The sequence below is a fragment of the Rhinolophus sinicus genome, chromosome 6 (genome assembly GCF_057876585.1).
Source record: "Rhinolophus sinicus isolate RSI-liver-muscle chromosome 6, RSI-T2T, whole genome shotgun sequence".
NCBI lineage: Eukaryota > Metazoa > Chordata > Mammalia > Chiroptera > Rhinolophidae > Rhinolophus > Rhinolophus sinicus.
The window spans coordinates 68,546,382-68,572,549 of NC_142506.1; the positions used below are offsets into that span (position 1 = coordinate 68,546,382).

Sequence of the window (26,168 nt, forward strand, 5' to 3'; positions counted from 1 at the left end):
ACGCTGGCCAGGGGGTGTATGCCAAAGGCCCGGCAGGCTTCTTAGCCTGGCCTTTCTTTGTTGTTGCTTCTGGTTTTGCCCAGGCCTGGACGCGCCCCCCTGCTTTCTGCTGCCTGGCCCCCCTCTCCTGGGGTCTGTCCCACTGTTCATGCTCGGGGGGGGGGGGGAGCGGGGGGGCTGTGAAGGGAGAGCGGGGCAAGGAGTAAAATAATATCATACCGTGAAGAAGCAGCTCAGATCGAAGTGGAGAGAGAGACAGAGAGATAGAGAGAGACAGACAGAGAGAGAGAGGAGAGAGGGAAAGCAGGGAAAGGAAAAAGGGAAAGGAGAGAGCAGAAAGAGAGAAGACGGGGAGGGTCAGGGCAGGGTGGTGGCACGGCCCTTTATGGCCAGGACTCTGCGAGGAAGGCAAGGGGTGAGTCCAGGGACGTAATTCCACAGCTTTACCCGGCAGTCACTGTGGGGGGAGAGGCAGAGGAGATGGGCGGGGGGGGGGAGGCACACGGTCGGAACAAGAAGGAAAAAGAAGAGACCCCAATGAGTAGCTCCCCTGGGACACATGACCTTGGAGTCCCCTGGACGGGGACCAGAGCTGGGGCTGGAGGGAGGTGGGTCTGGGGAGGGTGGGTTGGGCTGCACTGTGGTCGGGGGTATCTGGACAGGAGAAAGGACAGTGGGCACGACCTACTGCCCTGCCCCGGGCCCTCTGGGAAGGCTGGCAGCAGCGAGCGGGCGCCGCGGGGTCTGCTCTGTGAGCCCGCGGGGACAGCAGCAGGGGCCCCAGGGCTCCCAGCCGGCCGGCCCACACAGGGAGGGGGTGGGAGCACACACAGAGCGCTGCGCCAGGCACCCACCTGGAGGCGGTGAAGATGTGCTTGGCGTTGGTGCAGATGGCGTTAATAGGGCTGTCGTGGCCCTTGATCTCGCCGATGGGCGTGAAGTTGTCCACGTTCCAGACCTTGATGACGCCGGCCCGACAGGCACTCAGCAGCATGGGGCGGCTGGGGACGAAGGCCAGGGCGCACACCCAATCCTTGTGTGCGTTGGGGATTTGCTGCGGGAGGGGGGAGGGTGAGGGTGAGGGCTGGGGATGCCCACGCGGGGAGAGGACCCTGCACTCCCCAGGCTGCCCTCTGCCCTGCTGTCCCCCTGCCAGGCAGGCACCACGGCTCCTAGGAGCCGGGCCTCCTGCCATCCAGCCATGCAGGGACCCAGAGACGGGTCCGTCTGCCCGTCCCAGGCTCAGACCTGAGGTGCTGCACTGCAGGAGGGCCCTTCAGCCCTAAGGGGTCAGAGGAACAGGGACATGGCTCAGGGACAAGCTGGGATGTGGGGGGGGACAGAGGGAGAGGGCAGAGGGCGGGCAGGCTTGGGGTGGCCACGGCTGGAGGAGCCACCCCACCCTGCCCCTCCCGTCCTCCCAGCCACACCTGGATGAGCTCCTGCTGCTCTAGGTCCCACTTCTTGATCCCGTTGTCACGGGAGCCGCTGAACAGGACGTCTCCGTGGATGGCCAGACACTCGATGCCATCGTAGTGCGGGGGCTCGAAGTTGTGGGTAGGGCTGATGGTGCCAGCCACACACTCCCCCAGCTCAAACATCTGGGGGAGGAAGGGTGATGGGTGGCCCAGGGTGGATGTAGCACAGGGTCCCAGGGACCGGCTGGGGGACAGTGCTGCCCAAGGGGAGAGGGGCTTCCCCCATAGGCGAGGGCTGCTAGAGGGGACCGAGGACCCTGAAGACCAAGGCCCGACCCTGCCCAGCGGCCTGGGAGACCACTTAGTTCGTGCAGGGGGCATCCCCACAGCTGGCAGCTGCTACACAGAAAGGTGGGCAGGGGGTGTGTGCCTCCCTTCAAAATTCTTTTTATTTTCAATAAATGAAACACAACAGGACACGTACTTTAAATAAAACACTCATCACCATCCCACACCCTCTATCCCCTTGGATACACCACTTCCCGGTTTCACAGCCACCATCAGGGGACAAGCAAAGTCAGGGCTGTTTGGGACCCTGTGTGTTCTGCTTTCACATTTGTCACGGTGACGGCTGCTCAGCACCGTCTGGGGGGCTCCCCCAATGGATGTGACCGTTACTGTCCCCTTTGCTGTTAGGGTGTTTCTCATTTTTCCCCATTTACAAAATGATGCCACGACCTCTGCATTCTGCACACGGCACCTGGCCTCATTGGGGTGATTTCGTCACGGAAACCCCCAGAGAGCTCCCCAGGCAACAGCGGGGAGGTGAAGGGAGCAGGAAAAGCCCCAAGAGTGGCCCCCTGAGGCCTTGAGGCTGAGGCGTTTCAGGTACCTTGACATAATGGTCCTTGGAGCCGGTCACCACTAGGTCGTGCTGGCTGGCGGTCTGGGCGACCGTCAGGCACATCACGGGGCCAATGTGGCCGGTCAGCTTGCCAACGGGCTGGAACCTGTGGTGGGAGAGGCCCAGCCAGGCCAGGAGAGTAAGAGGGACCCTGAGTTGGGGAGGGGTCCTGCCCTGTCCTCAAGAAGGGACCTAGAGAGAGCTGCCCATACCACAGGGCTCTTGGAGGACACAGGGAATGGAGCTGCCCCCCCAGTCACGCCAAGCCCCCACCTCACCCCCCAGGCTCCCGCACCTGCTAAGCTCCCAGATGCGGACGGCATTGCCCGAGGCGGCGTACAGCATGCTGCCCGAGGGGCTGAGGGCAATCTGGTTGATTTGGTGTTCCCCCTGAGCACTGGTGATGGCGCGGGTGGATGTGGCCACACAGGCGTCTCCTGAAATCACCTGGCCCGAGGACCTGCCGTGAGGAGAGGCACAGGCCAGGGAACCAATCAAACTTCACTCGGCCAGCCCGGAACCCACTTCTTCCAGGAAGCCTTCCTTGACTGACAGGCAGCAACTGTCTGGCCCGATGAGGGTGGGACCAAGGGCCAAGTTCCGTCCACCTCTAGTGCAGGACAAGCCCCGTCCCTGACCTGCCGTCTGCCTGAGCCGTGGCTGGGGACACTGAGACGAGTCAGGACACTGGGCTGGAACCCGGGGCTTGTGGAAATCACTGGACCTCTGTGGGCCGCAGTTTCCTCCCCTGTAGATCATAGCCTTCCTGCTTCCTCTGCGTTGGTTTGTTTCTTAAAGACTATTTTTTTAGAGCAGTTTTAGGTTCACAGCAAAATTGAGCAGAAAGTGCAGAGATGTGACCTATGCCCCTTGCCTCCCACCCCAGCCCCCTCCCCACTGTCAACATCCCCACTGGAGGGTACATTTGTCACAACTGATGAACCTGCATGGACACGTCATCGTCACCCAGAGTCCACAGCGGACGTGAGGGTTCACTCTCGGTGCTGCGCATTCTGTGGGTTTGGACAAACGTGTGCTGACATGCTCAGTGTTGTACCGAGTAGTCTCACCGCCCTCAACGTCCTGTTTACTCGCTTTACAGAATCAAGTGCAAAAACTGATCGAGCTCACAAGGTAAAGTAGGAGGAAGCATCGCTCTGGCTAAGAAACAACGTGACGGAGCAGGCCCTGCTCTCGGCCCCGCCTCCCGCCTGTGTCTGCGGCCTGGCTGCCAGGCTCACGCCGCGGGGCCACGCCGGCGGCTCACGTATGCAGGCAGGTGGCCAGCACGCCCGCCGGTCTCACCCTGTTCCTCAGCTCCTCTCTCGGACTCACAGCACAGCTCCGGGCAGGGTTTAGGGGACCAGCCAGGCCAAGGGTTCGACCATGCTGCTGCCCCAGACACTGCCCCCGCCGGGCTGGGCTGTCCTGAGTGGGCCCTGGCAGCCACCCCACCCGTGGGAGCCAGGCGGGGCACACTTACGTGAGGGTCCGAATGCACTTGGCTGAGTCCCGGATGTCCCACACTTTGATGTAGGAGGTGGACACGGAGAACACGAGGCCCGAGTGGCTGCAGTACTTGATGGAGACCACGTTGTTGGGGTGGCCCTTGAGAGCCGCGATCTCCTGCCCGGTGACCAAGTTCCACATCTTACAGCTTCGGTCTGTGAGAGACGGATGGGAGCGAGCCACGGGCAGGGGTCAGGCATTGGCACCAGGACAGCTAACCCAAGGCGGGGGCATGGGGCTGGGCCCGAGGGAGCTACAGGAAGTGGCTCCAGTCTGAGGGGTGAGAAGGCCGTGCCCAGGGGGTGACAACTCCAAGAGAAGTCGGTCAGAATGCTCGAGCAGGGTTTCTCAGGAAACCCCCTGCAAGGCAGACCCGAGTTCAGGGCTGCCGCCTTCCCCCAACTGCTAATAGCGGACATGGTTAAGGGAGAAATGGCGAGCGAATCTTGTGAGAAAAAGCTGGACTCAATCAGTCACAGCAAGACTGCGACAGACAGACATTCTCGTCTCCGCCGCCAGCACGCGCTCTTTCTGCTGGTAAGTTTCCTGACTTTGTTGTGCTCCAGTAACCGTGAGTGTGGAGCCCGGTGGCCAAGCTCATGTTGGGGTGCTGCTGCTGGGGGGCCGGGATAGCAGAGGAGGGGGGCACCTCAGACGCTGCCTGGAGTTTCTGAGGGAGTTTTGTGAGGAAGTGCTGGACGGAGCCAGCAGAGTGGGCTGTGAAGGCAGGCAGGGCCGGGGACAGGAGACAAGGTCTCCTGTGAGTGACCGACGCCACGTCTGCAGGTCCCGGGCGTGTTCGGCCTTCCTCCTCCTAGCCCTCTGGTGAAGAAAGAGGATGGGCGGGACGCCCTGACCCTACCTGGCTGCTGTGCGTTCCACCCACCTTTGGACCCTGTGAATAGCAGCTCGTCTGTGGCGTCCAGGCACAGGATGGGCTTGGTGTGGCCCTCGGCCATGGAGACGCACTGCAGTGGGGCCGTCCGGGCACCCTTGGCTCCTCCGACAGGCGTGATGATGCCCCTTCCGGGAGAGAGACAGAGAGAGGGCGCCCGTCAGCTGGGAGACAGCGCCAGGCTGAGCGAGGCACACAAGGCGGTGACAGGACAGAGGTGGGACTAGGGCCTGATGACAGGGACTCCACAGACGCCAGCCCAGTGCCACCAAGGCTGCGAGCTAGGAAGAGGATGCACAGAGGGGATGGGGGCGTGTCTCCCACAGCCAGCTGTCAGTCACCACGAGAGCGAGCCCTGCCTAGGCACAGGGGACACGGGCCCTGCCCATTGGGAGCTGCTGACCCAGATCCCGAGATGTAAAGGCCCAGACCCCAGCTGGGCAGAGCGGAGGACCAAGGGCTGGAATGGCTGCTGTAGCTTCACTTAACCAGGTGAAGCGAGGGGCGCACAGGGAGGGTGCTCAGGCCCAGCCCCTCCATCGGCCCGCCAGTGACTACTTCTGGGGCCAGCACCCCCCTTCAGAGGGACTCCTGCATGCACGTGCAAGAACACACATATCCCACGGCCCCTTTGGACCAGCACAGTCAGACCTGGGCCAAAGCCCTCTAGGGCCCCAAGCTCAGCTCTGGGCTGAGGGGGCCTGGGGTCCCTCTGTGGGCCTGGCACAGCAGCTCCTGGCCCCCAGGACCACCCAGGAGAGGAGAGGGGACGAGGCCCTTCCTGAGGGAGTGGGAAGATTTGCTCCGTCAGCCTCCTGGGGGTTGTGATGGAGGTTTCCACTCAGGGACAGTCTTTTCACCTGAGGCCCCAGCCACATGCTATGCATAGGTCTGAAAATACGTTCTAGTTCCTTTCCACAAAGAATGCTGCTCTCACAGTGACATTGTGGCCGAGAGTAAGCTGCCAGCCCCCCCCAGGAGGATGGCGATCAGACAGGTGCAGCAGCCGCCAGTCTCACTCACGTGATCCCCTCCCCGCCACCCCCCCCACTGCCCACGTCTGGGTGCAGCTGTGTGGCTAGGGAAGGAGCCTGAAACTGCTCTGAGCAGTCTGTTAAAGGCTGCCCTGCTCCGTGAGACAGGCTGGGGGCGGCTCATCCTGTGGCGTTAAAGCCTCACCCCCCACAGGAGGGTTACAGGATGGCCGACCCCCAGGTGGACGCACAGTGACGGGTGACGATGTCCGGAGCTGACAGCCCAGGTGTGGCCCCTTGCTCAGCCCACCAGGGCCTGGGACATGATTCTCGTTGTGGGGTGCTGTGCCCGGTTGGAGGGGAGAGGGGTCTCCCGACACTTCTGGTTTGTGTGCCAGGAGATATGAGTGGGGGACAGAGCTAAGGTCTGAAGAGTGCACCCCTGGAACAAACTGCGCAAGTCACAGGGACCCGAGTACAGCCACCGACACCCCTTGGCAGACCTCAGCCAGCCCCAGCCATGCCCAGGCTCCATGCTCTGCACCCCAAACCAGGAGAAAAGGACAAGACCTGTGACAAGCAGCAGTCCCAGGAGGGCAGGAGGGGCCGCAGAGGGGTCTGGGGGGGGGGTTGCATGCAGAGGCCGGGTATGCAGCAGGAGGGGCTGAGGAGAGAGGGGGGAGAGAGGGAGAGAGAGAGAGAGGGAGAGAGAGAGAGAGAGAGAGAGGGAGGGAGGGGGAGGGAGAGACAGAGGCGCTGGGGACAAACGCGACATCTGTGTACCTCAGGACCTCGGACAAAGAGGAGTCGCTGTCGTCAGACCTGGGGGGGCAGAAAATTAGCTGGGTTAGGGGGATGGAGAACACACGGGGGACGAGGACGGCAGCAGAGGGAGGTGAGAAGGTGGGTTATTCTCTTCAAAGGGAGTGGAGAGAGGCAGAGGGATGAGGGCACTGAGAGAGAGCAGGGCAGGACGCGGGGACAGGCTGGCCTGGGAGCTGGGGACGCCCCTCAGCGAACAGGTAGGGGAAAGGGGCCACAGGAGATGTGTGGGCACCAGCCCCACACTCAGGGAAGATCATTTCTGGGCTGTTTGCTGGTCCCGTCGAACAAGCTGGGGGCACACTCCCCGCCACCACCAACAGGACAACACTCGGACCTGCCGAGGCCAAGGGCGGCCATGCCTGCTTCTCCCGTCCCTGAAAGATGGCTGCTTCCAGCATTCCTCAGGGACTGACTTATTTACAGAGACCACTGTCCCCAGTGAGTGCACTGGGACGGGCCTTGGAGCTGGCTCTGCACCGCTCATGGTCCCTAAGCCCCATTCCCCAGGCAGGGTCCCATTAGGGACACATGCCAGCATGGGTCAGAGCCCCAGGTTCTTGGCCCTCAACCCCTCTTGGAGCCTCACTTCCTCTTCCGTAAAGCAGGGAAGACAATTCGCACGGCTGATTCACAGCTCTAATGAAATCACGTGCATGAAAGCAAGGTCTGACCTCGTGAGGCTGCCTCCATGCTCTAACTGTGGGACTGGCGTGAGGGCTGTACATATGGGGTGAGCTGGCCCAGACACCCGAAGGCAATCGGGAGTCCCTTTCTGCTGGGATAGTGCGCCGGGCCTCGTCTGAGCATTTGAGGAGGCGAGGGGGCTGCATGACGCTGGAGAAAGGGGCTTCAGAGAATCAAGGAATCAGTTGAGGAGTCAAGGGCAGTTCTGGGGAGCCCTCGGCCCACCCCTGGCTTCCTGCTTGTCCTCTCCTGAGCCCCAGCATGCTCGGGAAACAGAAGGGTCCATGGTCAGGACAGCGGGGCAGAGATGCCCGGCTGCCCCAGCCCTGCCTGCGGCCACGACCAGCCCACAGGCTCCCTTCCCCTCAGCGCCCTCCCCGTGCCGCTGCCTCTTACTTGTCCAGCGCTGACCCTTGGCTCTGATTGCTGGTGAGACGGGAAAAGACGTTCCGATCGTTGCGTGGCCGAGTGGGAGGGGACGAGGGGGGCGTGAATCCCACGTCTGTGGACCTGGCAAGTGGGACAGAGAGCGACATCTGTTAGTGACCACACCCCGGCCCAGGGCCCAGCTCTCGATTTAGCTCCAGGAGCTGTCCTTAGAGTCCGTCTTCATGCGTGGAGTCTGTGGCTGTGCGTTCAGCTACTCAGTAAAATGTCTACAACCCCAAATGATACCCACAGTGCTTTTGCGGCCATTGGCGGACATGGGGAACCCTGAGCCCCCACACGCTCACGTTCCCAGCTGAGGTCAACAGCGACCTCTGCCCAGGGCTTCAGCTCTCACACTGTACACAGGGCCTTCCGTGGTCTACTCAGTGCCACGTTTTGGGCGTCTCTGGGCTTTTTCTTGGTGGCTTCACTGTTTAAAATGGCCCCAAGTGTGGAGCTGAGGCACTGTCCGGAGTTCCTGAGCCTGAGGAGGCTGCGACAGGCCTCGTGGAGAAAACAGGCGTGTTTGAAAAGAGTCGTTCACACGTGAGCTGTAGTGCGGTGAGCCACGAATCAACCATGTGTATTAACAAGGTGTCCTTAAACAGAAACACACACAAAACCAGGCTGCGTATTGATCAGCGGATGGAAACGATGTGACTGGCAACCCCAGGAATGTCACCCTGTGTTTCCCTGGGAACGATGGCTCCGTGGGGCTCATTCAGCGTCTAGGGCAACTGTACAGGACGTAACTACTGGGAATAATGAGAATCAGCCGTATCTTCAGGGAGAGTCTGAGGCCCCATTGCACAGCCCATCCCGATATCCCAAGGCCTCCTCTTGGAAAGTTGTCCTCGGTTCAACCTAAGTCTCTTCCCTTTGAAAAGTCATCATGAGTTCAGCCAAAATCCCTCAGGCTGCAAGTTCAGTGCCTTCTCCGAGTTCGGGGCAAGGGACAGTGTGTGAGCCCAAGGGCACCAATCTCCGTGCAGCTGCCCCACCGACGGCCCCCTCTGCGAGGCCCCTGAATGGGCATCTGCTGAAGCTGCAGCCAGGCCTCCTGCCTCCACCGAGGCTGGTGCGAGAGGTTATCCCGAGCCCCTGCTCTTCTACTCCTTAGCGTGTGACCTAGGGAAGGCCACCAAACACCTCTGGACATTTAGTGCACGGACCAGTGACTGGCAGGTGCTGTGGTCTGCAGAAGCTCCAGGGACCTGGCCCACAAGGGGCTGGACGGCAGGAGACATCACACCGTCCTGCAGCCATCTCTGCATTTTCTTTAAACCTCTCCTCCGCTCTTACATGACAGACCTTACAAGGGGCTGACGCACATCTGCACAATGACAACCCAAGTCGCCAAAACAGCCACCAATACTGAGTGCACATCAGCCAATGGACTTTAGCAGCGGGCTTGGCCACCAGTTTCAGGTCCTTCTGGCAATTCTGCGTCCTCAGCCCACACTGGGCAGGGTGGGGAAGGGACCATGGGGGGCAGGCTGAGTGACTTAGAGTGGACATCCCGCAATTCATGCTGCCAAAGTCTGGACAGGCAGCGACTCTGGTACACGCTCCGAAACACACGCTCACCTAGCAGGCTGTCCCCGGTCGTACGACTTCCTGCGGGCCAGCGGTGTGTCGGTGCCTCGAGACTGCCGGGGGCTGAAACACAAGGCAGCAGTGAGGCGCCGTCCAGCTCCCTGCCCACCCTGACCCGCTGCCTGGCCCCTCCTTACAAAGTGCTCCCTCTGGTGGGCAGGCTGATGGTGCGCGAGACCTTGTCCCGATAGTAGGGATCTCGGATGGAGAAGCCCACCCCGTCCTCTTTGATCTCCACCAAGGAGGCCAGGGACTTGGTGATGTTCTTGGTGGACACGTCCAGCGGGGGCCCCAGGCACTCGGCCGACACAGCCTTCATCTGAGCAGACAGCTTGGGCTCCCCCTGGGGAGAGACCCGGTGGACCGAGTTGCCCGCATGGGCTGGTACATGATAAAAAGTCATGGGAGTGGGGACTGGGGTGGCCTTGGCCTAAGGCAGGAGCCAGCACGCATCACCAGAGCTCATCTCTCAGGGCGGCTGGAGAACCCCAAGCTACAGAAATGGATTTTCCCCCTTATTTGGACTCTGCAAACAGCATGTCCAGACGGGCCTCTGGGTTGCTCACCAGCTGATCAGCTTACCCCGAACTCTGCACAACTCACTCTCCCCAGCCTGCAGGGCTTTCCCCCCCTTCTCTCTTTAATAAATCCGGTTTCTTGGTTCAGCTTACAAACGGAGCCCTCACTGGCTAACCCCCACTGCTGACCGCGTACTAGGGATTGATAGTCTGTATGTACAATTACTAGAAATCTAGAGTTAGTCTGCGGCTCGGAGCAGGAGGCCGAGTCTGGGGTGGGAAAGAAGGAGATCTTGAAAGTGGGGCCTCTGGCTACGGTGACGTCACTGGGCAGTGGCTCCGGACACTTCTCCCATCTTCCACCCACCTCAGAAAGAATGGGCTGTACCCAGTACACAGCTGGGCACCCCCCAATTCCAGGCTAGCTCCTTCTTAGACCTCCACCCCAGTTGGAGGTAACACTGGGCTGGGGCACGGGGTGAGGGCGGAGCCACAGGAAGGTGGGAGACCAGGTGTGGGGAGCCCGGTCTGCCTCCCAATGAACTCACCTTGAACTTGAAATCATCGTGGCTGCTGGATCCTTTCATGGCGAATGCCTGGGAAAAGCTAAGGAAGAAGCAGAGGGGCTTCAGGACCCCAACAGCCTGTGTCCTGGTGCTCTGGGCCCCAAAGAGGCCGATCCAGGCTCAGCCCCGGCCCTAGGAACACGCTGAGCCAGCCTCGCACTCCTGACGTTGGGACTCACCTCCCCTCAGAGAACTCCGAGACCTCCTCATCCGTGCTGGCGTAGCCGTTCTCTGCAAGGGGGGAGGGAGAGCAGGATGTGAGGCTGCAGTAGGCCTCCCTCCCAAATCTCGCCCACTGGGATCACACTGGGCTTCTGGCAGCGCCCTGGGAGGGGGCCCCAGGTGGTAGCCCAAGGCCTGTGCACCCCACGTACCCTGCTGCACGTTGTAGATGAGGGCCTGCAGTTCAGGGCATGCCTCGGCCTTTTCACGCAGGGCGTCCAGGAGCACGTGGTTCTGGGAGGAGCCCGCTATGTCTGTCTGCCTCAGCCGTCCCTCCAGCAGCCGGATCTGTGCCTCTTTTTGTGCCACCTGCAGCCCCTGAGGGCAGGGAGCAAGGCCTGGATGACCCTTCCTGGCCTAGGGCTGTGGGCACCCCACCACTGCCCTCACATGGGTGACCTGCTCCCAGAGACCTTGGAGGCACCCTGATAACTCCCAGTGCCTGTCACAGACCTGAGAGGTACCCCCGGCCCCCTTGACTTTCCCCACATGTACACACCAGTGGAGGTCACCTTAGGACACACTCCCTATTAGGGCTGAACTGTGTCTCCCGAAACTCATTTATTGACCACATACCCCCCAGTACCGCAGAATGTGACTACTGTATTTGGGGACGCGTTTTGTAAAGAGATAATTAAGTTAAAATGGGGTATTTAGGTGCCCTAATCCATATGACTGGTGTCCTCATAGGAAAAGGACAGGACACAGACACACACAGAGGGATGACCAGGTGAACGGAGAAGGTGGCTGTCTACAAGCCAAGGGGAAAGTCCTCAGAGGAAGCCACCTGCCCACACGCAGCACAGCTTCCATAACTGTGCTGGAAGATGTCTGTTCCTAGGCCACCCAGCGGGTGGCACTTCGCCATGGCAGCCCAAGCTGGCTAACATTCCCCGAAGACACAAAAGAGCTGAGAGCTCCCTGGGGACCAGTGAGGCGTCCAGGAGAGCAGGCTCCTGCCCTCCCCAGAGCTGCCGAGCATGTGTGGCCCATGGTGCCTGTCCTACAGCCCGGGGGAGGGACCACATTCTCTGGCCAGCTGTCTATCCCGCAGACAGGAACACAAGACACCTGTGTCCTAGCATAAACTGTCCTGAGTCCATCTGTCTGCCTCGCGCAGCCCCGCTCCAGCATACGCACACTTCGCTCCACCTCCAGCAGACTCGGGCCCAGCCCTGCTCTGGATGGGCCTGGCCCAGTAGCAGGGTCACTTTAATGGAGGCCCTGCTGTGAGCTGGGCAGCACGCCAAGCCCCTCACATGTGTCATCTCGGTAAAGCCATGCACCGAGCCCCAGGTCTCGTGTGTCATCACCCCAGCTTTGCAGCCTGGAACCAGGGGCTGGGAAGCGCGGAGGCTTGCCAGAGCCTGTCAGGGAGGCGGGTGGGAGGAGCCTGTCAGGGAGGCGGGTGGGAGGAGCCTGTCAGGGAGGCGGGTGGGAGGAGCCAGCCTGTCGATCACAGAGAAGGCGGTGCGCTGGGGCCCCACCCAGCAGGCGCTTGGCCCACCTTGTCGATGGACGCCTTGAGGAAGTTGTCCAACAGGAGGCGGGCTTCAGCCAGGGAGCAGGAGCTGATGACCACTGACGTGTCTGTGGAGTCCAGCTCCTCCTGGAACCCCGAGGCAGAGACCCCTTGTCACCAGGACTGCGCCCACGCACCCACGCACCCCTGCGCCTCCGGCCCTCAGACCCCACAGGCACCTTGGTCTCCTCCAGCTGCACGATGGTGGCCTGGCAGTCGGAGATGCTGTCGTTGATGTAATCGATGTTGGCGGCCAGCACCTCGATCTCCTCGGCGAGCTCCTGCAGCCCCTTTTCCTCCTCCGGGCTCTCCGCCTGCAGCCGCTCCCGCTTCCTGCGCAGCGCCTCCTGCAGGACAAACAGCTCCTCCCTTTTCTAGGGGGAGGCGGAGGTCTCAGGGAGCTGTCCAGTGCGCCCGCAGCTCTCCCGAGGCTGGAGGTGCCAGGAGCAGGGGAGGGGCAGGCCGGAGAGGGGCAGATGGCGGAGGCGAGTCCAGCGCCCACCTTGATGAGCCGCTCCATGTCGGCCTCGAGGTTGACAATGGTCATTCTCTGCATGACGATGTCAATGACCCTCCTCTCCAGGGACTGCCACTTGAGCCGCGCGGCCTTACTGAAGCTCTGGCTGGCCCCCTTCTTCTGGAACTTCTTTCTGGAGACAGAGGCAAAGGGGGTTTGGGCGGGGCCGGTCTCAAACTCTATGCTGCCTCGAGGGCCTTTCCCCTGCCCGGCCCACCCCAGATTTCCAGGCGCGGGCACTGCACATCTACCTCACCTGGCAGCGCGGGTGCCATGGACACTGGACGTGGGGTGGTCCCCCAAGAAATGGTTGATTTTGCGGTTCCATTGGTGCACGATGCTAGAGACCGAGCGGGCCCCCGACTCTGCCTCTGACGACGTGGTGCTGGCCGACACCTCGGCCCCTGAGTCCAGCATGGACGGCTTCACTCCCACACGCCCCGCCACCCGCTCAGACATGGGCTTGGCCAGACGCCTCAGTGCAGAAACCTGGGGGCCAAGAGGGGCCCAGTGAGCAGGCTACCCCAGAACCCAGAAAATGCCCAGATTGGGGGGGTGTCAGACAGGGAGAATACAGGGGCCACTCCATTCTGACCTGGGCTTGGAACTGAGAAAGGGCCAAGAGGCCTCTGTTTGATGCAAAATTAACACAAAAGAGACCTGCACCTCCTTTTAACAATTAACATCTCCGGCATGTGGGCCTAGAGCTTGCAGTCTGCCCTTCTAACAGGCGTCACCCCAGGTCAGTACCTGTGTCTGCTGAGGGAAAGGAGAAAGCCAGGGCCACTGCAACTGGCTGCCACCCCACCCCCGGCTCCAGCAGAATCAGGAGAAGGGGGCTACGTGGGGCCCACGCTCACCTCCTGGGTCTTCCTCCTCAGGACCAGTTCCTGCTGCCGTTTCTGGGACTCCAGAGCTCGGATCTGGAACTGCGGGTGAGAAGAGTTGGGGTCCACACTCAGGGCTAGGGCAGAGAGGTGAGACCCTGGGTTCTGACAGAATAGACCCCAGTGCTTTGCCCTGGTCCCAGAGGTCACAGCAGGCCCCTTTCTTCACAGGGTGATTCTCTCAGCCTTTCCTCCCCACCATAGGCAATGAATCCTGGGTGAGGGGGCTTCTCTGGACGATGCCCAGTCCTGCCTCTGCTCACTGGTGACCTCGGGCATGTCCCTGCTCCTGGCTGGGGCCGAGTCGCTCCTCTGAACAGCATGGGGCTGGACTGGAAGCCTGCAGGGGTCCGGCCCTCCTGTGCCAGTCCCAAGGGGACGCTGGGCGTGCTGGAAGCTGAGGGCTCAGGAGTCCTCAGGGTTGTCCCTCACCTCCTGTCGCCTCTGCTCCTTCTTCAGCTGTGCAATCTCCCGGTTCCTCTTGGTCTCCACCAGCCGTCGCCGCTGCTGCTCCTCACGCATCTGCTTCATCAGGGCCACCTGGGACGGGAAGAGGGGACAATGGTGGGACAGGGCTGGGCAGGTGGCCAGCACCCTGCAGGGAGTGGCAGCTCTGAGGACGCTGGGTGGGTGGGAAGGGCAGCCTGCAGGCAGCACTCGGGGTCTGGGTGAGAGTCTGTCCCTGTCCTGGGTGACCGGCCAAAAGGAGTGGCCTTACTGCCAGCCCAGTCATGCAGGTATGACCAACCCTAGCTCCCACTGCACTGAATGTCACAGCACCTGGTGGCCCTCACCCAAAGCCACTGTCCTGGGTCTGGCCATTCTAGGACCAGCCCAGGTTGCTGGAGGCAAGTGGCAGGGTGGAAGGGAGGGGAAGAGCAGATCCAAGCCCAGGCTCGCGGTGACAACAGTGACACCAGCAGTGTTTGTCCAGGCTGTGCTACACGCCAGGCACTGGCCTTGTGACAATCATGACAGACGCATTATCACTCCCGGTTTATCAACAAGAGCTCAGAGAGAAAAAAGTGATTTCAAGTCATACAACCAAGTAAATATAATTAATAACATATTATGATGGATGATACTTGTTATCACAGGCAGAGGGCTTACATATACAGTGGACCCTTGAACAACGCAGGGGTCAAGGTGCTGACCCCCAGCTCAGGTTAAAATCTGTATATAACTTCTGACTCCTCAAAAACGTAACTACTAATAGCTTACTATTCACTGGGAGCCTTACCAATAACATACACAGTCGAACAACACATATTTTGTGTGTTGCATGTATTATACGTTGTATTCTTACAATAGCATAAGCTAGAGAAAAGAAAATATTATTAAGAAAATCATAAGGAAGAGAAAATCCTTTTACAGTATTTATTGAAAACAATCTGTGTGTAAGCAAACCATGAAGTTGGAAGCTGTGTTGTTGGAGGGTCCACGGTATGGGGAGCAGAGACAACAGTAACAGAGCTTCCCAGAGGGGGGCAGTGTCGAGCGGGGTCACCTGGAGACCCTGGCCTATCCCTCTCTTGGGGGAAGGTGCTGTCACACTGGACAAACACCCCAGGACCAGGCCAGGGCCCAACCAGGCTGTTTTGTGTGGAACTCATCCACACAGACAGCGGTGACTGTAGCGCCGTAAGCGGACTCTCAGCCTGCACCCCACGGCCAGCCCTGGGTCTACTGCCCAGGCCCTCGCCCCTACCTTGGCCTTCTTCATCTCGGCCACCTCGGCCTGCAGCTTCTTCAGCTCCCTCTCGTAGCGCGACTGGTTCTTGAGCAGCCGCGCATGCTCCTTCTGCGCGGCCTGCAGCTTCTGCAGGTCACGATGCATCTCACGCAGCCTCTTCTCGTAGTCAGCCTTGATCTTGTTGGCCTTCTCCTCCGTGTAGCACTCCATGGTGCCTGAGGGCAGCGAGAGAGAGAGAGAGAGAGAGAGAGAGAGAGAGAGAGAGAGAGAGAGAGAGAGAGAGAGAGAGAGAGAGAGAGAGGCGCAGCTGTCGCTATGCCCCCCACCCCCACCCCCACCGCCACCCCCCGCAGCTGTCAGCTGTGGGCTCAGCCGGGAGGGGGCGGGGCCTGGGTCCTAGTCTCACTGCTTGACCTTGGCGAGGTCACACCCCTCTCTGCACCTCCTAGATTTACACAGTGAGGGGATCAGAGTGGAAGATGTCCAAGGCCCTTCCCGCTGGCAGCCTTACAACAGTTGCCTAACTCGTCTCAGGTTCCATGTGCATTCTCCTACACAGCAGCCAGAGCAATCTTTTCAAAATGCTTTTAAAATTTACATCACATCCCTGTCTCGAAAGTCCACCCCTTCCACTTCCCTCAGAGAACAAGGCGACGTCCTTATCATGACCAACATGACCTGGTCCCACTTTCCCTGCTCTCCTCTCTTGCTTACTCCAGCCATCTGCCCCCCTTGTCATTCCATCAACATGCCAGGCACACGCCTGCCTCAGGGCTTGGCATCTTCTACTCCCTCTGCTTGGAATGCCCTTCCCTGCAGTCACGCTGCTGGAAGACTGCGTCACCTCCATCACGTCTATGCAAATGTCACTCTCTCAGCAAAGATTTCCAGGCCTGTCCTTTTAAAACCAACCCACGGGCCAGCACTCTCTGTCCTCCTTCCCTGCTATATTTTTTCTGTAATACTTCTCACCCTCTGACATGGTACAGATTCTGCTTAATTATCTGATTTCTGCCTGTGTCTCCCCACTGGAATGTACACTTCACAACCACAGGGATCCCACTCACTCCATATCTCCAGCACCTAGAATAACGTCTGCTCCTTAAGATGTATTTATTTATTCAACAGATGTTTGCTGAATATGCGAATGAGTGAATGAGTGAATGAATGAATGAAGAGGCTGAAGAGCAGCATAAGGAAGACAGACTGTAAGCAGTAGGTTTGTAAATAGGTTCAAAGGAAAATTCCAAGGAACTGAGCATAGGAACAAAAGCTGAGGAGTGTCAAAGGATCCTAATAGAAAGGATTCTAATACTCAAGACGATACCGAAACACATAATCATTTAAAATGTAGCATAGAACTAGGGTTAGACATAAGAACTGTTTGACTGTGGTCGAAAGGCATTGTCCAAGGGTCAGAAGCCCACCCTCATCCCCTGCCCGCCCAGAAGATCAGGTAAATCCAGTGAGTGGGTGGAGCATTGTACGGGGGAGGAGTCTGGGGGAGATGGGGCGGGGCCAGCATGGCGGTGGGCAGGGCCTCACTGAGGTTCTGCAGCACGCGGTCGCGCTCCAGCTGCGTGTCACGGATCTTGTTCTGCAGCAGAATCAGTTTCTCCTCGTACTGGTGCTTGAGTGTCTGCAGCCGCCGCTGGCTGTTCTCCAGCTCGTCGATCAGCTTCTGCTTGATCTCGATTTCACACGTCAGGTCAGCCAGGTCGGCCTGGAAGTTCACCTCTGTGGGGCACAGACGGGCCTGACATAGCGCCATGGCATGGGGCCCGGGGGCCTTCCTCTGGTCACCCCCGACCGGGCGGTGACCAGAGGCTGGAGGCCCACAGTGCATAGGTGCTACCAGGTGGGGAGACACATTTAAAGAGCAGCCCCGAAATGCAAGGCTGGGTGGGTGCCCGGAGGCCACAGTCAGCCTGTCATTGACCACATGGGACCCAGCTGGGTCGGGGAGGTCGTGAGGACTGAGAAAAGCAGGCCACCCAAGGGTCAAGGTCGGCAGTGCCCAGCAGGCAGGAGCGCTCAGTGAGTGGCCTCATCGTCACTGGTGTTTGGTGTCATGGCCGAGAGCTCCAGGCCCTGCACATCCACTGTCTTTGAGATCTGAGGTCTCAGGGGCCCGTCCCCACCCCAGGGGCTTCGGGCTTAGGGGCTCCCAACCAGAAAGCTGGCCCTGAGCACCTTGTCCCGACTGGGCGCTGCCTAGAAGTGGGACCCTGGGGCACACACACCTTTCTCCTCGGGGTCTGAGTCCGAGCCCACCAGGCTCTCCTCGCTGCCCGAGTCCTCATCCTCGTCCTCACGGCCCTCCTCTTCCTCACAGCCACTCTCATCTCGGTCTTCCTCCTCCTAGGCACCAAGCGCCATTAGGGCTGGGCCAGTGGTCCCGCCCTGCCTGGGTCGGGGCCGCCTCTGGGGAGGGGCTCCCAGAAGCACAGGCCCATCCCGGGCAGGTGTGTCAGGAGGTGGGGAATGGGGTGGTCAGAGCCGGGGCCCCTTGTGGCCAATCCCCTCCTGGAAGAGTCCCACCCACTTACCCCAGCATCCTGGGCAGAGACGTTTGGGATGAGGTGGGGGACTGAAGGATGGGGATCACCATGGCAACCAGAGGCCCCTTCCCTCCATGCACAAGGAGGGACCTGGGTAACAGGAGGGGAGGGCTGGGTGCGCTCACCTCCTCGGCCTCGTTGTCGTCATTCTCATCAGTCTCCTCACTGTTTTCCTGTTGGAGCTTTGCCCTCTTTTTGAAGGCCTCCTTCTCTGGGCTGCCCAGGAGTGAAGGGGACACCAGGTTAGGGGACCGAACCTGCCCGAGCATGCGGCCAGGGTGTCCTCTGGGAGAGGAATGTCCTGCCCCGTGTGCATGGGGTGGATGGGGTTCCTCCAGCTCCTGGCCCCGCGTTAACCCCAGGACTCGCCACCCTTCCTCTCCTTGGGGGAGTGACAGCCGTGGAGAAAGCCAGGTGGCCTCCACCCCAAGGCTGGCAAGTCTGCTCAGGGACTCCCTAGGTAAGCCTGGGCAGTACCCGCCTGCGGGAAGGTGGGGAGCCTGGGCAGTACCCTCCTGCGGGAAGGTGGGGAGCCTGGGCAGTACCCGCCTGCGGGAAGGTGGGGAGAGGCACTCACCTCTTCCTCCGCTGCCTGACCGCCTTCTTCTTGAGCTTCTCCAGGTCCTGCTTGGCCCTGCGGATCACCTCGGAGGCGTCCTCCATGGAGCTGGCGGGGCTGCCCCCGAAGGCCATCGGAGACGCCCCCAGGGAGTAGGGGCCCCGCGCCGAAGCCCGGGACAAGCTGCGACGCAGGGACTCGTTCATGGCCTCGCTCTCCAGGAGCTTCGTCCTGTGGGGACAGCGTGTGGGGACAGCATGTGGGGATGGCGTGTGGGTGGATGAGCCGGAGGGCTGCCCGCCCGCCAAGGCCGCCAGCCTTCCCAGGGGTGTGGCTCGCTCACCGTAGCTCCTCTATTTCCCGGATGTAGCTGTGGATCAGCGTGCCGATGGCCTCGTTGCCGTCACCTGGGGGGGGGGAAACAAGAGGGACCCTCAGCTCTAGCCCGCTGGCCTTGACCTCGGTGCCCCCGACAGGGCCGCACACACCGGCCTTTGGCAAAGAGACATCTGTATGGAGAAAGATTTGTCCTGTGCACAGATATGTGCAGCACTGTTGGTGACAGGGAGACACGAGATGCAGCCAAATGTCCCTTCACAGAGGGCTGTCACCACAAATGACTTGTCATCATCACAGGTGGAACACTGCAGTTTAAAAGAATCAGGTAGGTTTATAGGTTTCAACATGGAAAGGTCTCTAAGTGAAAGAGGGAGTTACAGGACAATATGTGTGACCTCATATATAGAAAGGGAAAAAGCCATGGTATTCACACACACGCACGCACACACACGCTTTGTGGGAATATACATTCATACTGAGAGCAAAGGTGCTGAGAAAGCTGCAGGAAAATGTGTAGCAAGCTGCTCCCGGAGGCTCCTTCTAAGAAATGGACAGGGAGGGATGTTAACCGTTCACTTTACATGTGCCTGTCAATCAAGGTGATGTACTCATGCTTACTTGTATCATAAGAATGAGTTTTAAAATTAACTGGAAAAAATACACGAATGCATTCATCTGTGAGCCCTCAGACCCTGGGTGGGTGGGGACTAGCGCTGGTGGTCCCCAACTCACCCGCCTTGGCCAACAGCAGGTTGGCCTCCTGGCTCATGAGATGGGTGACGCGATTGTTGATGGCATCGATGGCCTCCTGCATGGCCTTTACTCGCAGGCGCAGGGCCCCGTTCTCCTTCTGCAGCATGGCGTTCTCCCGGAACAGGTCACTGTAGCCTTCACTGCCATCCTCCCCAGTCACTCTCTTGCCCTGGGGGGAGGGGAAGGGGAGCCATCAGGGGCCAGAGCTCCCAGGGAGGAGAAGCGTTTCCCGTAACACAGCCCCTGTCTCCCAAGCGCTGAAGCCTTACATGGCTCCCGCAACAACAGAAACGTCCAATGTTTGCCACCCGCCATCCCAGGCCTCCTGCAATCTCCCCTGGACCTCCCTCTCCACGGCTCACCTTCCTGTCCCCGTAAATGCTAACCCAGGGGCCAAACCCTCTGGGGCCCAGGCCGTTGGCATAAATCAGTAAGTCTGGGTGTGAGACAATAGGGAGTGATGGGGAGTGGAGCAAACAGTCACGGACTCAGTCGAAAGGGCCAGTCGCTCTGTCCCTCCAGCCAATCTAGTGCCCTGTGTTGTTAGGTCTCCACATTGTTAAAGAAAAACGGAAACTCCCTAATTTTCGGAAAGGCTGACCACTAAGTTGCCTTCTTTTAAAACCAAAGACAAGTCAAGTCCAAACCCCCCTTATGTGCCAGCCAGATCCAGGCAGGGACCCCAGCCGCTGACTTCTGCCTTAGTCACATGGACTTGGGCACTTTCCTCACAGCACCCGTTTTCCCCATTTCTGTTACCATGTGCATGGCTAGTTCACACCCTACATGCCTGCTCTACTTTTATGCTGATATTCATTCATTCTTCAAAATCCATGTAAAAGGCCCCCGCCTCCAGGATGCCCTCCCTGACCATCTGAGTGAGGAGGGTCCGCGGTGCCCCCTGCCCGGCACATCCAGCACACTACACTATGTGGTCCCATCCACTATTCTTATTCTGTGCCACCGTCAAGGAGTCTCATCTGGCCCTACACGGCATATTCTGCAGACATGAAAACACCCGGCCGAGCGTCTGTCCTATGCGTAAGGTCTGTGCCACAGAGGCCGAGTGCCGGGTGTGAGCTCACCGCCTTGTACTCCACCAGCTCCATCTGCAGGCGTGCGATCTCGGCCCGCAGAGCGCTGATCTGCTGGCTGGTTTTGTCCTGGTTCACCACCAGCTTGTTCTTGATGTTGCGTGCCCGGTTGGCGTATTTGAGGGTGTTGAGCGTCTCCATGAAATCCCGATCGGAGGGGCTCACGCAGGCGATCATGATGGTCTGGCTGGGGTGGACTGAGGGTCAAAGGAGCCCTGCTTCCGACCCCCGGAAGCAGGGCTCCTGCTCCCCCCCTCCCCCCCTGCCTTGCTGCCCTGAGGACCTGAGTGTTCACAGGGCAGAACTTGGGATGTGGGACCTGAACCACTTGGGCAAGGGTGGTACCCACAGATCAGGCAGCTGGCAATGTCGGGGGGCTGTGACGTGTCAGTGCCGGAGTGACAGCCCTCCACCTCCTTAGCATCGCCCACCTATCACCCCATCCGGGCTCTGTCACTTCCTGTAGGACTGTCCCTCCCTATTGTGCCGATAAGGAAACAGTCCACCATATTGGCCGAAGGCCATGGGTACGTCAAGGCTTCTGTGTCCCAAACTCACAGCCTGGAGTGGGTAGGTCTCCTGAGCCCCGGGGCCTTCACACTCCAAACCCTCACACCCTGTTCTCCAGGAAGCTGGCCTCCCGCTCCTGTTTGGGTGCTTGCCAGTACCTGTTGCCCCCCAGTGAGTCCTGGAGGAGCCGAGTCAGCTTGGAGTCCCGGTAGGGCACGTGCACCACCTTCTTGCTTTGGTCCCCCAAGGCGCTGATCACGTTGCCCAAGGCCAGCTGTGGGACACAGACTCCAGCACTTGAGAAGCACTCAGGGAGGGAAAACACAGCCCCCATGCTGCCTGCACCTGCCTCGCTGACCCCAGCGGCCCTTAGGCTTGCTGGGAGGGTTTACAGGCAGATATGATAACTTAGTGAAGTTGGGACGTTGGGGGCAAGGGTGAGGGTGAAAGGTCAAAGGCCCAACTGTGGTGACACACAGGTGCCCCAGCCAGCAGCTGGCCAGAGGCGCAAGGAGGACTGGGTCGCTGTGGGTCCTGGGTCCTCGGAAGGGTCTAGACGAGCCATGCGGGCCTTAGGGCTGCTGACCACCGGGCACCCACCAGGCCACAGTTGATGGAGATGCCCTCCTTGGCCCGCTCGCCGGTGGCCCCCGTCCGCTTCAGCCGCTCGGAGCCGGCCAGGTCCACAAAGTGAAACTTGGCCGTGAGCGTCTCATACTCCCGCGTGGGAGCTGTGCCCTCAGGAAGTCCTGTCACTGCCTCATTCACCTGCAACAGAAGGCGGCCTCAGACGTGGGGGCCCCAGACCCCCTGTGGCTCCAATGACCTGGCTCCTTCCTCCTCCCGCCTTCCTGAGCTGCCCCTACACAGGGCCCTGGGGGTCCTCACCAGCTCAGGCTGGGTGCACACGCGCATCTGGCACAGGTGAATGGTGAAGATGGCGTGGGAACGGGAGCTCTGCACATTCATCTGCGTGCTGGCCGTGGTGCGCGACAGGGCCCCCTGCCTCAGGCACTGGATCAGCTGCGGAGGGGGCTGAGGTGAGGACCTTGTGGGGCTGCCCGCCTGTCCTGCCCACCCCGCCCACCAGTGCTCGCTCACCTCCTCCCTGCCTGCCCCTCCCTCCAGTGCATGCTTACCTCCTCCTGGGAGCTGATGAGGCGGGATGTGACGCCTGTGGTATAGATGCCACCATTGGCATCCTCGTGGATCTTAATGTTGGACCTGCGGTGGCGGGCGTCGGGGTCACGGGTACTATCAAACAGGTCCAGGATCTCCTCGTTGTAGAGCTGTGCGGGAAGGAGATAGCTGCTGAGTCTGCAGGGCTGTGGCCCAGCGCCCCAGGACTTTTCTCATGTTTACAAACAAGCTCCACTTTGCAGATGTGGAAACGGAGGCTCTGGGCGGCTAACTTGCCAACCCTGGTCCCCTCCGGGTTCTGGGTTCCACAGTCTTTCTCCTGGACAAGGGTGGGGACTGCTGGGTCGTGGGTAGGACCGTCCTGCAGCTGCTCCACCACTCCCCAAGGTACAAGCATTCAGCTACAGCGGAGGGCTGGGGACCCAAAGGGAACCAGCGCTCTCGGGTCCTAGATGTAGATGAGGAAGATTGGACTATGATTTGGGCCAATCCTATTATGTCACTGGGCTTGCAAAGAGGGGGTGGGGACATGGTTCCAGATGAGGGACAGGAAAGTAGAGCTCAGTGGAGCGTGAGAGCAGCGCCCTGATCCCGAAGGTCCCTGGGGTCGAGGTGACATGTCTGTGTGCCTTGCACTCTGCTTAGGAGAGCAAGAGGCCTGACCTCCTGGGGAGAGCCTGGTGAGACCTGGTGGGGAGGTGGCCTGGCCCAGAGCAGTCACCCCATTTCGGATGGTCTCAGCCTTGGACACTCCTGCGTTTGGGGTCACCAGCAGGAAGTGTCACCTGCTGAAGGGCTGGGATGTTCCCCAGGTTGGGCGAGAGCTGGGCAGCAGGAAAGTGACCCAGCCAAAAGAATCCTGTGCAGGGAAGGGGCAGCCTGCCGTCCTCAGACATCCGAGGCTTTGATGGCCTTAAAGGGACAGAAATACCTCACAGGAAGAGGAAGAGGAAACGGAAGGGACTGGTGCAGATGTGGGTGCCATGGTGTCTGTCTGTCTGTTGGGACAGACCCGGCATCATTTAACCCCTTGTGGTTCACCCTTTGGCATGGGCAGTCTAGGAACCGGCCTGCTCTTTGGGGATCGCCATGGCAACAGGATGGAGAAAGGATAACGATGAGATGAGAAAGCTTACAGAGATTCACAACAGCACGTCACACACACACGCAGTCACTCCATCAGAAGCAGAAGTCCAGAAGGACAAAGAAAAACTCTCAAGTCTAAGAGAGTCCCCCCAAGGGGAAAGCAGCCACCTGTGCACATGGAGGGAACACAGGTGAGGTGGTGGGCAGCGTGGGGCTTGGTGACCTGGACAGGGCTGTCATCAGAGCAGAGGGTGGCTGGGGTTGTGGTGTCACATGCTCAGAACCAGAGTTGCCTGGTTCCAGTGTCCCAGAGAAGGGGCCTGGTCAGGTCCATGTCCACCCGCCTTCCCAGACACCCTTCTGAGACGCCCCTCTGATCCACCCCCAAAGCCCCTAGCTGCACAATCCTGGGCCTCGGCACTGACACTGTCCCAGAGGCAGGCCCTTCTGGAGGACCTTCCTTCCTGGGGTCAGCGAAGCCTCAGAGGGCCAGGAAGACTCTCAGCCAGACACAGACAGGGCAGGCCACTCGGAGGGACCAAGCGGAGGCCAGAAGGATGGGTGAGCACCAGCATTCTCACTATGTGCCAGGCATGTGCTGCCATGTTGGCCTCACAACGCCCCCAAGGAGACACATCACCCCATTGTTCAGAGCTCTGAAAGGACTTGCCCAATGGCTCATAAGTGTCCTCGCTGAGAACGAGTCCCGGTATGAAGGGATCCTGTAACCCCACTGACTCAAGCTCCACCTGACATAGGAAACCCGTTCAGAGCATTCCACCTTTCCAAGCTGTCGCTCGGATGCTTTCGGCAGTGGGGAACTCATCACCTCGCAGTGCTGCCATAGCTCCCTAGGCCCACTCCACCGCCCTGCAGGAGAGCCCCGCTCCCATGGCCTTGCTGTCCCCAGGTGTCCTTCCTGCCCACCCGCGAGGCCAAAGCACCTCCAGGAACTGCGCGCTGACTTTGAACTCAGGCCCAGGCACTCCCTGCTCCTGTGCCTGCCGCTTGCGCTCGGCGATGCCCCCGAAGAGGTGGGCGATGGCCCTCGGGATGATGCCCTGCTCCTCCTCAGCCATCGCCGTGTCGAAGCCGGTGCCCATGGTGTACGTCTTCCCGGCCCCCGTCTGCAGAGCCAAGATGGAGGGAGGTGTTAGCCAGCACCCCCCAATTCCGTGACCTCCCAGCCCGCGTCCCTGGCCCCATCCTGATCCCAAAGCCACACCCTCTGACGGTCACTCTGGCTGACAGCCAGAGCGTTGCGTCACCCGCAGACGAAAGACGAGCCTGCAGCTGCATCTCCGATGCAATCAGGTGGGGTGCTGTCCCAGCGACGGGGACACGAGGCCGCAGTGGAGTGGAGCTGCTCACCTGCCCGTAGGCCAGCACGGTGGCATTGTAGCCCTGGAAGCAGCCCTCGATGAGCCTGCTCACACAGGTCGTGTAGATCTGCTCCTGCCAGGTGTCCAGGTCAAAGACAAAGTCATAGGTGAAGGCCTTGTCCTTCCCCAGAAGCACCTGGGGCTCCCCCGGCGTGACAGACGTACAGATGTGACAGCCCTCAATCTTCTCCTTTGACAGCTGCGGCCGGATCCTGCCGGGGACAGAAAGGCCGGTCAGCCCTCCGTCCCCTCTGCCAGCCAGGCTGCCGTGGCCCCTGCCGCTCCAGCGCCCACAAGCTGGAGGGGAAGGAAGCTCAGGCACCCCCCGCCCCGACGACAAAGGCAGCTCTTGTCATAACACAATAATAATCAGAAATAACATCAACACCACCCAAACAGCAGTCGCTAACATTCACTGAGCACTCTGTGTCGGACCTGTGTTAAAAGGATTTCGCATAAATGAAGTCATGCATTCTTCACTACAAACGACTTGCCCCAGGTCATGTAACGGGATGTGACAGAGCCAAACCCAGGTCCTGGTTGCGAGGGAAGCCCTAGGCAAAGCTTGGGGCCGGGGTGGGCATGGGAGGGCCAGGCCTGGCTGCTCCCCAAGGCTAAGTTCTGGAGGAGGCCAGAGCCTGTGCCAAGACCTGCGGGCTGCAAGTGTCCTCCCGCTCAGGAGCCCCGTCCCCGAAGCCAGAGCCTGGTGGGACAATGTTGGGAACCACCTCTGGTTCCGCTGCAGGAGCCAAAGTGGCCAGACCAGGTCAAGGCTCGTGCTCACTGAGATGGGCAGGGACTTCTAGAAGGGACACCAGCCCTCCACAGGAGGGTCCCACACCCCAGATCGCGGGGCAGGGGATCCCCTGGAAAAAGGAAGAAACTGGCATCAGGGCTGAGTGGGGTGCCAGCCATGGTCTCCTTCCTCCCTCTTCCGAGCAGCCATTGCCATGACGAGGTCGCCATGGCAACCAGATGGGAGTCAGTGAGCATGCGTGGAGGGATTCGCAGAAAGAAAGCACCCCCCAAACGCCTAAAGTAAAGGGGGCGGGTTAGGCCCTACTGCTCCTGGGCTCACTCAAGCCAGCCCTTTGCCGTCCGCTGGGTGCTGACAATGAGCTGCTTGTCAGTCCCCGTTGCCTAAGCCAACATTTACCCAGAGAAGAGAAGGGAGAGGGCCAGGCTGGCCCCCACCCGCCCAGGGCCCAGGGCCTCGGTGTCAGCATCCTGATCCTATGGGGACAGGGAGGGGTAAGGCCCTGGACGTGGTGGGGGCGGGGGGTTGTCAGCTACACCAGGCCCAGCTCTCCCACAGATGGTGGCCCAGGGTGTCTTCTTCAGAAGCATTTTCCTCAGGTGTGAACAGGTTGGCACAGGTCAGGGCTCTGCCGTCATGGAGGCTAACAGGATGGAAACCCGAGGAGACCACCACCCCCATTCACCCTGTGCAACTGTCCAGAGCCAAGCCGAAGTCAGAACTCACCTTCTCGGTCCCCCCCAGCCCCGAACTGGTTTCCAACTGGGAAGGGAGCCGCAGCCCCTAGCTCACCAGATGCCTGACCCTCCAGGGAGACGTCAAGGCCAG

The 26,168-nt window shown here is 60.1% G+C and overlaps 1 protein-coding gene across 4 annotated transcripts in view; it reads right to left on the reverse strand.

Annotated features, from left to right (window-relative positions):
- Positions 1-26,168, reverse strand: part of KIF21B (kinesin family member 21B) — a 39,414-nt gene that overhangs the window by 3,745 nt on the left and 9,501 nt on the right. Inside the window, exons 2-35 of one of the 4 annotated variants that reach the window (XM_088799188.1) lie at positions 24,573-24,795; positions 24,146-24,328; positions 22,115-22,264; positions 21,864-21,998; positions 21,576-21,743; positions 21,134-21,249; positions 20,457-20,652; positions 19,351-19,540; positions 18,623-18,686; positions 18,298-18,510; positions 17,846-17,936; positions 17,403-17,520; positions 16,705-16,896; positions 15,175-15,374; positions 13,899-14,006; positions 13,440-13,508; positions 12,836-13,068; positions 12,565-12,712; positions 12,242-12,436; positions 12,048-12,149; positions 10,693-10,858; positions 10,498-10,549; positions 10,301-10,358; positions 9,372-9,577; positions 9,226-9,297; positions 7,606-7,719; positions 6,484-6,522; positions 4,718-4,854; positions 3,806-3,986; positions 2,618-2,782; positions 2,311-2,428; positions 1,431-1,601; positions 855-1,054; positions 220-457 (exon numbers count right to left, since the gene is read on the reverse strand). In XM_088799188.1, the coding sequence (XP_088655314.1) occupies positions 358-457; positions 855-1,054; positions 1,431-1,601; positions 2,311-2,428; positions 2,618-2,782; positions 3,806-3,986; positions 4,718-4,854; positions 6,484-6,522; positions 7,606-7,719; positions 9,226-9,297; positions 9,372-9,577; positions 10,301-10,358; positions 10,498-10,549; positions 10,693-10,858; positions 12,048-12,149; positions 12,242-12,436; positions 12,565-12,712; positions 12,836-13,068; positions 13,440-13,508; positions 13,899-14,006; positions 15,175-15,374; positions 16,705-16,896; positions 17,403-17,520; positions 17,846-17,936; positions 18,298-18,510; positions 18,623-18,686; positions 19,351-19,540; positions 20,457-20,652; positions 21,134-21,249; positions 21,576-21,743; positions 21,864-21,998; positions 22,115-22,264; positions 24,146-24,328; positions 24,573-24,795 (4,873 nt within the window). In that variant the 3' untranslated portion in view covers positions 220-357. Of the gene's footprint in view, positions 1-219; positions 458-854; positions 1,055-1,430; positions 1,602-2,310; positions 2,429-2,617; positions 2,783-3,805; positions 3,987-4,717; positions 4,855-6,483; positions 6,523-7,605; positions 7,720-9,225; positions 9,298-9,371; positions 9,578-10,300; positions 10,359-10,497; positions 10,550-10,692; positions 10,859-12,047; positions 12,150-12,241; positions 12,437-12,564; positions 12,713-12,835; positions 13,069-13,439; positions 13,509-13,898; positions 14,007-15,174; positions 15,375-16,704; positions 16,897-17,402; positions 17,521-17,845; positions 17,937-18,297; positions 18,511-18,622; positions 18,687-19,350; positions 19,541-20,456; positions 20,653-21,133; positions 21,250-21,575; positions 21,744-21,863; positions 21,999-22,114; positions 22,265-24,145; positions 24,329-24,572; positions 24,796-26,168 lie in introns of those variants that run through there. The other 3 variants (XM_019750864.3, XM_074317101.2, XM_019750866.3) reach the window with 3 other exon arrangements.